The sequence below is a fragment of the Oncorhynchus nerka genome, linkage group LG4 (assembly GCF_034236695.1).
Source record: "Oncorhynchus nerka isolate Pitt River linkage group LG4, Oner_Uvic_2.0, whole genome shotgun sequence".
In the NCBI taxonomy this organism is placed as follows: domain Eukaryota; kingdom Metazoa; phylum Chordata; class Actinopteri; order Salmoniformes; family Salmonidae; genus Oncorhynchus; species Oncorhynchus nerka.
In genome coordinates this window covers 64,447,690-64,457,328 of record NC_088399.1, presented here as the reverse complement: position 1 = coordinate 64,457,328, position 9,639 = coordinate 64,447,690, and the positions used below count along the sequence as shown (strand labels likewise).

At 44.9% G+C, this 9,639-nt stretch overlaps 1 protein-coding gene across 3 annotated transcripts; it reads right to left on the bottom strand.

The window, feature by feature from the left end:
• Positions 1-3,731: 3,731 nt before the first annotated feature.
• Positions 3,732-8,518, bottom strand: rnf139 (ring finger protein 139). Of its 3 annotated transcripts, XM_029658260.2 has the most exons (3): positions 8,103-8,518; positions 4,844-6,553; positions 3,732-4,477 (listed from the first exon to the last, which is right to left on the bottom strand). In XM_029658260.2, the coding sequence occupies exons 1-3, from the start codon at positions 8,263-8,265 to the stop codon at positions 4,443-4,445; spliced, it is 1,908 nt and encodes a 635-aa protein (XP_029514120.2). In that variant the 5' UTR covers positions 8,266-8,518; the 3' UTR covers positions 3,732-4,442. The 3 variants fall into 3 exon arrangements, with proteins under 3 accessions (XP_029514120.2, XP_029514119.2, XP_029514121.1); XM_029658259.2 differs by having other exon boundaries at positions 3,732-6,553; positions 8,103-8,515; XM_029658261.2 differs by lacking the exon at positions 8,103-8,518 and adding an exon at positions 7,660-8,085 and having other exon boundaries at positions 3,732-6,553.
• Between the last annotated feature and the right edge of the window lie 1,121 nt (positions 8,519-9,639).

Sequence of the window (9,639 nt, the reverse complement as noted above, 5' to 3'; positions counted from 1 at the left end):
AGCCTAGACAAGATGAAGGTTCAAATGTCAACTGAACAATTTAGCAGCTTGCTTTATTCAAATTAACAGACTAATTTATTCAACATGAATAGTGAAGCGATTTCGAGGTAAGAAGTGCTTGTTTTTCCCAACAGCCTGCTGGAATAGGCTACTGAGGATGGGGTCATCATTTCAATCACTGAATTAAATATTAATAATATGTACACTACCGGTCAAAATTTTAGAACACCTACTTATTTAAGGGTTTTTCTTTATTTTTGACTATTTTCTACATTGTAGAATAATAGTGAAGACATCAAAACCTTGAATGAGTAGGTGTTCTAAAACTTTTGATGTTAGTGTATTAGGAACATAATATGCTTGTCAACAACAGCCAGTGTTTTGGATATTTAAAAATAAAACCTGTAGCCTAATCTGACTAGTTACCGTCAATCTAATGCGTTCTAACAACTGACCGGCAATTGCGATAGAGTTTAGATAACTTCAAATGTATTTAACTAAACATTCCCATTAATAATTGCATAATAACACAATGCTACAACAGTTATAGGCTATTTATTAAATTGGTTTGCCAGCCCCATGTAGGCTACACAAGTGGCACATTGATTTGCAATGACTAAATGATATCATAATTTCAACATATTTATTGTATCAAATGGTAGCCTACAATGGTATACAAATTAATATGGTATACAAATTAATAGGCTACAACAGAGTCCAATGTATCATTCTCCACATAAAAGAACCACGCGAGGGAGTTCCCGAACTTCCATTTATAATTTCTACTCCGGGAGCCCCCGAGACCCAAGAACTGAGCACGCATAAAACACTTCGCTTGAAGGCAAAGTCTACATTAGAATATTGATGTAACGAGCTGTAGTGCGCCCAAAGTCGTTTTCCACTACTTTGCCTCCTTTATTTCTTGATGCGCAGGAAAAAGTTTTGGAAATAGGTGTCCCCATAATTATGATCTAAATAGCCTACCTACAAATGGTAAAACGTAGTCACGATGTGCGCGCGTGCTACTCTTTCCTCACGTTCAGTAATTGCGTCAATCACTGCCTGACCGTCAGCAGCAGGTCAGAGTGAAATATATATTTTTAAGAGAAATGCCATGGCGGCCGCGGTGCAATTTAGAAATAGCCCAAAAACCCGCGACCAATAGATTTTCACCACTACATCGTTTTCAACGTAGCCCTAAACTACAAACATGGCAACTCTGCACAGACAGAAGGGGTAACGCAGAACGTTCTCTCCACCAAATATGGTAGTGAGAGAAAGTCCAGTCGTGGATAGTGGGCGAGGATGGAACTATTTGAAACTGGGCCGCTAATTTTCTCATCGATGAAACCTCTTGATCTCAATAAATATGTCACGAACACAATGCACTACGTTTTATAGACTTGACGATTTGCCAAAGTTTTTTTTAAATTACGTTGTTTAGAAGTGCCAGATCGAATTTAGTTTGTCAACACGCCCACTTCAGAGGAGGCGTTCCCTAACGGAAATAGCATCTTGCAAACTCGTGCTTGGCTTTGACCTTAACCCTAACCCTTGCCTGTTCTGGCCACTGTGCTTAATTTGCTCCCACTGTAAACGACACAGATTAACTATACAGGGTTAGTTATACTTATCTTTCTTATTACATTAGTATCCATGTGTGATGATAATAATAAGTACCTTTGTTTTGTAAAATAATGTGTAGTAATTGCTGCATTGTCAAGCATCTACGCTACATGACCAAAAGTATGTGGAGACCTGCTCGTTGAGCATCTCATTCCAAAATGATGGGCATTAATATTGAGTTGTACCCCCTTTGCTGCTTTAACAGCCTCCAGTCTTCTGGGAAGGTTTTCCACTAGATGTTGGAACATTGCTGCAGGGACTTGCTTCCATTCAGCCACAAGAGCATTAGTGAGGTAGTACGCAGTTGGTGTTCTAATTCATGGGGTTGAAGTAAGGGCTCTGTGCAGGCCAGTCAAGTTCTTTCATACCGATCTCAACAAACCATTTCTGTATGGACCTCGCTTTGTGCACGGGGGAATTGTCATGCTGAAACAGGAAAGGGCCAACCCAAAACTTTTGCCACAAAGTTGCAAGCACAGAATCGTCTAGAATGTCATTTTATGCTGTGGTGTTAAGATTTCCCTTCACTGGAACTAAGAGGCCTAGCCCAAACCATCAAAAACCATCCTAGACCATTGTTCCTTCACCACCAAACTTCACAGTTGGCACTATGCATGGGGTCAGGTAGCGTTCTCCTGGCATCCGCAAAAAAAGATTAGTCTTTCGGACTGCAGTATGGTGAAGCCGTGATTCATCACACCACTCCAGCCAACACTTGGTATTGCGCATGGTGATCTTAGGCTTGTGTGCGACTGTTCCGACATGGAAACCCATTTCTTGCAGCTCCCGACTAACAGTTATTGTGCTGATGTTGCTTCCAGAGGCACTTTGGAACTTGGTAGTGAGTGTTCCAACCAAGGAACCGCGTATCGCGCTCTGTGGTTTCATTCTGTGAGCTTGGTGGCCTACCACTTCATGGCTGTTGTTGCTCCTAGATGTTTCCACTTCACAATAACAGTACATACAGTTGACCGGGGCAGCTCTAGCAGGGCAGAAATTAGACAAACTGACTTGTTGGAAAGGTGGCATCCTATGACGGTGCCACATTGAAAGTAACTTAGCTCTTTCACTAAAGCAATTCTACTGCCAATATGTATCTATGGAGATTGCATGGCTGTGTGCTCGATGTTATACACCTGTCAGCAACAGTTGTGGCTGAAGTAGCCGAATCCACTCATTTGAAGGTGTCCACATACTTTTGTATATATTGTGTGTGAGGATTTAGCTTTTGTTTCATAAGGTTTACATTTGGTTTGTGTGTTGTAAGCAGGGTTATATTGTTCCCTAATCCCTGGTAGTTCTGCCTAGGTACTTATCAAATAAACTCATGTTCATCATCAGTAACCAGGTCCATCCAGCCATTTCAGGGGGATGAATTACCTGACGCATGAAAAAAGTCACATCCGACCGGTTGATGGAAACAGGATATGCCGGTACAATTTTATAATTGCCGAAAGACATTTGTTCGTTCAACATGGTGGGATTTTTCTGTCTGTAAAATTAATTATGCGAGAAATTGCGGTGGAAACGCCTTTATGCCTAAATAATTATATAATAACCATCACGCAATTTTATGTTGTGTGGTCCTCACAGTACGACTCGTGAAACCATGCAGTTTATTAGGCTACAGATTAAATAATGAACTTCACAGGTTGGTCAAAGTGCACGTGGATGAGTTTGACACTCCTTTCCAATATATGTAACGTTAGAGGCTCTTATTCTGATGACACTGTGATCGATGCTTTGCCTGCAGTTTGATAAATACAAATATCGCTTTTATCCATAATAATCTCATGTAGGTATCCTACCCGCACTGTAGCTGCGAATTGATTTATATTTAACGTTAACCCAACAGTTTTTCTGAAAATGCGAAAAATCAAACTATTGAGGATAAAAGTCTGTGCGTGATGACGTCGTGCACATACAAATAACGTTCGCTGTTAAATTCTAACACCGAATGAAAAATACAACATTTTATGCAGATTTCAGAATATTCGCATGAAAATTGGATGGAAATGTAGCTCATGTAATGCTGATATGAAAAGGTAACTCACTAGCGTGTACTACAGTGTTTGAAGTTATTCTTGAGCACTTATTGACCAAACCACTATTAAAGATGATTTTATTTACATGAATCTTTTTTTTAAATACAAAATGCTAAATTAACAGCTTTACCTGTCATTAAAAGCAAACAACTAAACCAATAATCAAAGTCCTTCATTGCTGAAACAAACTGAAAGCACAGCTTTTCAATTAAATAAGATGCCTCTCAATTCCTGATTAAGACAAGTGATACTTTCAGTAATTTCAATTCACCATGATTAATAATAATTACTATTGTATTGAAGATAACACTGTAATCTTTAGTTGCTCTGGAAGCTGTTGCCATTTCTAAAGAATGTAAAATCAACTGCCCTTTTAAAAACTAAAAACTGCAAAAGTGCGGATAAGCATCACTAACAAAACTATTTCAACCAAGTGAGTTGAAGTGCAGAGATCTCTTAATGAACACATGATCTGAGCAAAACATGGTGCAATGTTGCGGTTTCATTTCCAAGGTAAGACTCAAACATCTCTTGAAGTCGAGTAAAGTAGCATCTCTCAAAACACTCATTTGAATACAACCTTCTCTTTTCTAAGGGAAAGTGTATTTTTATTACATGTACAATAACGTACACAATTTAAGCAAGGTCACACAAGAGACCAGTAGTAATAAGAGGTATATCTGTGATTACAGTAGAACTTCACGTTTTAATTAAACCTCTTCTTGGCGCCGGAGCTCTTGGAGGCCCTCTCGGCTCCCTGCTTACTTTCTTTCAGCAAAACAGCAAACACACGACCAACAGCATCCCTACAAAACACAAGGAATGTGGGTCTCTCACACAGAACTGCACCTGTTGGGACACCCAACCACCTAGGCACACATCATAGCAGCTACACCTCTGCAAGCCCTTGGAGGAGCTAACCCAAAGACAAACAAAAAAGGAAACAAATCTTAAGAGTGAAAATGAGTGACATCCCTGATGTTGAGAAAATGTACTTAAATATATATAATATATTTATCTCTATAGGGCTGATCAGTCCCCGTTAGAGTCTGTGTCATCATTAATATAGTCTTCCTCTATGGGCGTTTCACCGTTCTCTGTCCCCCACTCATCCTCGTCATACTCAATACTATCATTATCCTCCAGTAGTTCATTCTCATGCTCAGGCCCACCTGCGGCTGCTGCAGCCTCTGCCCCGCCGGGCTCTGCAAACTGGCCCAGGTCCCCACCTGGCGCCACGTAGCCGTTGTTGTTGAAGGGCACCCTGTCCCGGGCCTCCTCCTCAATGTACACCTTCTGGTGGCACATGGGACACGTGTCCTGGATGTAGAGCCACTTACGGAGGCAGAGTGCATGGAAGTAGTGTTGGCATGGCGTGATACGTGCCGACGTGGCAAACTCCTGGTAGCATATGGCGCAGACGTCCTCGATGTCGCGCAGCTGGCCACCCTTCACCTCCGGCAGGGAGTTGATCTTCTTGACAGCCGTACGGCGGTTGATGAAGGTCTTCCAGCCGTTCTTGGCCTGCAGGTAGATGTTGAAGTAGGCGTGGAGACACATCATGCAGGCGCGGATCTTGCTGCCCGCCTCGAACATCATGGTGTAGGCGCCGTTTCCAAACATGATGACGCCAAAGACAAACTCGATGACGTTGCCTGTGGAGCGCACGCAGTAGACGTAGTCGTCCAGCTTCTCCCACAGCACGTTGTAGTAGCCATCCACCATAAAAAGGGCGTAGACCGTCAGCGACACCACCACCTTGAGGCAGAGCTCCACGCAGAAGGCCGTGACGGCGAACAGCCAGGTGTTGAGGGCGTAGCGGTGCCACAGGGTGTAGCTGAGCACAACAGGCAGCAGGAAGAGGCAGAGCGACACCAGCAGGACCGGGAAGTGGCGGCGGAAGGAGGAGACGTGCGAGGCACTCAGCGACATGAGCACGGGGTCCGTCATGCCATGGATGAAGTGGAGGATGGCAGTCAGCAGAAGGCACATGTTGCGGCTGAGCCGCACCAGCCGTTCCTCAGGGTCCAGACCACTCAGGCCCGTTTGCAGGGCCAGGATGAAGAAAAGAACGGGCGCCACGAAGCCCAGCCGCTTGTCCTCTTCCTCGGTGGAGCCGATGAATGCCAGGATGCTGAGGCCCAGGTAGTGGGCGATGGACGAGATGACGGCACTCATGCCCAACACGGTCAGTGTAGAGTCGCAGCCGCTGATGATAAGGTTGCTGAACAGGTCCCAGAAGACGTCCCACGTCAGGTAGCTGTGTTCGCCGCTCTCGTGCCGCACCACCTTGACTACGTAGACCAGGATGATGGCCTGCGCTGTCATGCGTGTGAGCCAGAAGACACGCAGCACGTCCGGGAAGCGGATCCTCTTCCAGGTGTCCTCCACTAGAAGCTGCAGCCCGTAGATGCGGTACATGTGGCGCACCAGCAGGTAGACGTAGCGGCAGGAGTAGTAGAACCACTTGAGCTTAAGGGCCAGGCACACAGCCGTGTTCAGAGCCAGAGCCAGGCCCGAGGCCACCGCTACCAGTTGCCGTACGTCCACGGGAAGCTCAATGATGAGCCCCCACAGCGGAATCATGACATCCAGGACCACAAGAGCAGCAAACACAGACTGAATGTTTAGCAGCACCACATAGCCCATGCCGAAAAGGAGTTGCACCACGGCCATGCCCAACCACAGGGTGGGCCCATTTCGTGGTACGATTCTAAAGCCCAGCGCTGCTTTGTAGTAGGCGCTGTAGAAGTCTATGTGAGATATGGCGTAGTAGTTGATAAGAACGGCCACCACTCCCAGGAGCACAGCGAAGAATAGCGTGTAGAACTTGAATAGGGCCTTCTGGGACAACACCAGGACCACACTGGAGACCACGATACCTGAAAAAAATTCAAACCATAGTGTCAACATGACATCAAGTGAAACAGACGATCTACTGTACAAAAGGTCTTGATTTATGATAAGGTTTAGAACTACATTTAGCTGGAGAGGGATCAGTAATTTGGTAGTATCTTACTTTAGGCAAACTACCAACCCTACCGTTGAGCTTGATTACACTGAACTATACTGGGGTCGGAAAACTTACCTCAATGCAGGGATGGGATATGCCACTGTACTCCAAATTGTACGTTTATCCACACTGATGCATCGAGAATATTGAAATACTGCTAGTTCTCCTGGAAAACAAACCCTTTTCGTCCTCATACGAGGTAGCCCTACCAGCCATTATGAAATGGCACGTCAGGTTGAACAATGGCGGACACTGCCATTTCAAAATTGGCTGCTGTGTTTACCGTTTGCTAATATGAGGATGAAAAGGGCAGTGTTCCAGGAAAACGGACAGTATTTCAACATTCTCTATGTATCAGTGTGGATGAAGTGTAACTTGATATACAGTGGCATATCCCTTCCCTGCATGGAGGTTTTCAGACCCATATCTCACTTCGGCTCCACTGTCTTAATGTAATTATGATTGTATTCCGACCCCAGTGTAGTTTAGTGTAATCAAGCGCAAAGGTAGGGTCGGTATCTAAAACTGTCTGAAATCATGTGTAACGATTGACATGTTTGCAAGGGGAGAGAGTAGTATGGTAACTTGCAGGGTAGGTAGGCTGTTTGACAAGGGTCATGCAAACATAGTGTTGGACTTGAAGGCAGTAAGTATGGCCAAAAAATAACTGATCAAACACACACTGAGGTCAGCAAACTATCTAGACATGTGTGTTTGCCTGTGACAGTATTGACAGGCCAAAATGAAGGCCACAACATCAGTTATTTGTCCTGCATTGACAAAACAGGTTTACCCATACTTCATAACCTTACTTACTAGCTACTTGGCCAGAGGTAAATTATCCTACAACACCTGGCTGGTATTAATTTGTCTGATATGTTGATCATATGCCTGCCTAACGTTACTTGCCTGCCTAACGCTGGCTAGCTAAATGTACTAGAAAGCCCAGGAGTAAGGTGTAGGGTTATTAGCTACCTATCTGGCTAACAACTGCAAAGAACATAGTCTTCGTGTTGTTATCACTGGCTCCCGAGTGGCACAGACGCAGCGGTCAAAGGCACTGCATCTCAGCGCTAGAGCCGTTACAACAGAGCCTGGTTCGATTCCAGGCTGTATCACAACCGGCCGTGATTGGGAGTCCCATAATGCGGCGCACAGGAATTGGCCCAGCGTCTTCCAGGTTGGGGGTTTGGCCGTTATTGTCAATAAGAATTTGTTCTTAACTGCTTTGCCTAGTTAAATAAAGGTCAAATAACAAAAATAAAACGGCTTTGGGAGGATTGGGCTGTGGTCCAGGCCCTTCGCGGTTGACAGGTGACACGAGTCAGCCACACTGACGTCTGCAATAGTAACTAGTTAGTTGTCAAGAGGGTGACAGCAGCTCGCATGTAGGGGTCCAAAACTACTAATAATCTTACCCATTACTCGGATTAAAATCTTGCTCGCTGTTCCGGCCCATCCTGACCCAGGATCATAGTAAGAGTTAAAAATGGCGTCGATAATAAAGATACAATGGACTCGAAATGCCACATCCAGCACGGTCAAGGCTTGTTGGCCGATTCGGACATTAGCTGAGGCCATGGCTTAGGGCGTAAATCCTGGAGGACTCGGTCACTCCGTTTAAAGAGTTAAAAACTCCAGCTTCTCGCTTCTTTTGGTGTCAACTTCCCACACGTCATTTAACGGGGTCCGTACAATCCGCCATATTCGCTGCCCTCCTGTTGCTATGCAAAGAACGCGGAAGTTGCTACTTTTTTAAAACCCTCGTGACGTTTTGGACGTCAAAAGGTGTAGTCTGTGACGTATCGGCGTGCTTCATCAAAGATTTGTATAACTAACCCAAGACAGACCAGAGCCTGTCTTTTCCAATGGGAGTGATTTTATCATAGTGGGTAGAACAAGCAGGGAGATGATGGGCAGAGCCAAGCACCAGCTACTGAGATTCTATTGGCGCGTTGTAGCAATTATTTGCATATTTGCCTAATCTGTGAAGTGCGCATGTGCAATAACTCAGTTCGCTCTTGCGCTCCTTCTAAACGCACATTTCAGAAACTTTGGCAAAGGGTGAAGTCTGCAAGTTTTTGGAAACAGAATACTGTATGTAGATCAAATGTTTTATTGATGAGAAAATCTGCAGAATGTTGGCCAAAATCCATCTCGCTCCATCTTTCCCGCTGCCGGCCACAGGACTTCTTCCTCTCATCACCATATTTGGTAGTGAGTGGAAACGCCAACCGGATGCTTCACATTTAGACATCTGGCGAAATATCTGGTGCATTCTCCTATTTGTGGCTTTATGGTGCTTTCTGCCGCGTTCACGTGCTAGTCGGAAATAGGATACTTTATTACAATATTACATCAATACTGTAATGACCTGACTAGATCATAAATGAACAATTGTCCAGACAGAGGCTTGAGTTTGCGAATTGACGGTTTATTGAACCAACTTTACACAGGCTACTGTTTGGGCCGTAGCACACGCCAAATAGATGACAGATAAACCCACAAGCCAATCGTGACCTTCTCTTGTGAAGCCCAGACGTAAGAGAGAGAGAACAAAGGCTGAACCTGGTCTTAACTTCCAATGCCCAACCCCCCTCCACGCCACTCCGCCAACCACCAGGATGCCCGGCATCAGAACATTCCAGGCATTCCCGTGATTGGCAGATAGCAGGTTGATTGACATGTCGGACCCCGCGAACACCGGGTACTGGTCAGTACAACACAACCACCTCCTAGCCTAGCACATAACACACAGCTGTCTGTGCGGGTCGCTACAATACAAAAGTTACATGGGGAACACAAGGGGCAGCAGGTAACCTAGTGGTTAGAGCGTTGGGCCAGTAACCTTTCGAATCCCTGAGCTGACAAAGTAAAAATCGGTGGCTCCGCCCCTGAACAAGGCAATTAACCCACTGTTCCCCAGTAGGCCGTCATTGTATATAAGAATTTGTT

Bases quoted from the DNA above. Each gene is read 5' to 3' on its own strand.
- rnf139 (XM_029658259.2), bottom strand. From the start codon at position 8,265: ATGGCCTCAGCTAATGTCCGAATCGGCCAACAAGCCTTGACCGTGCTG. The intron at 6,554-8,102 runs GTAAGATTATTA...AATTTTTTTCAG, and splicing joins GATTTTAATCCGAGTAATGG to GTATCGTGGTCTCCAGTGTG.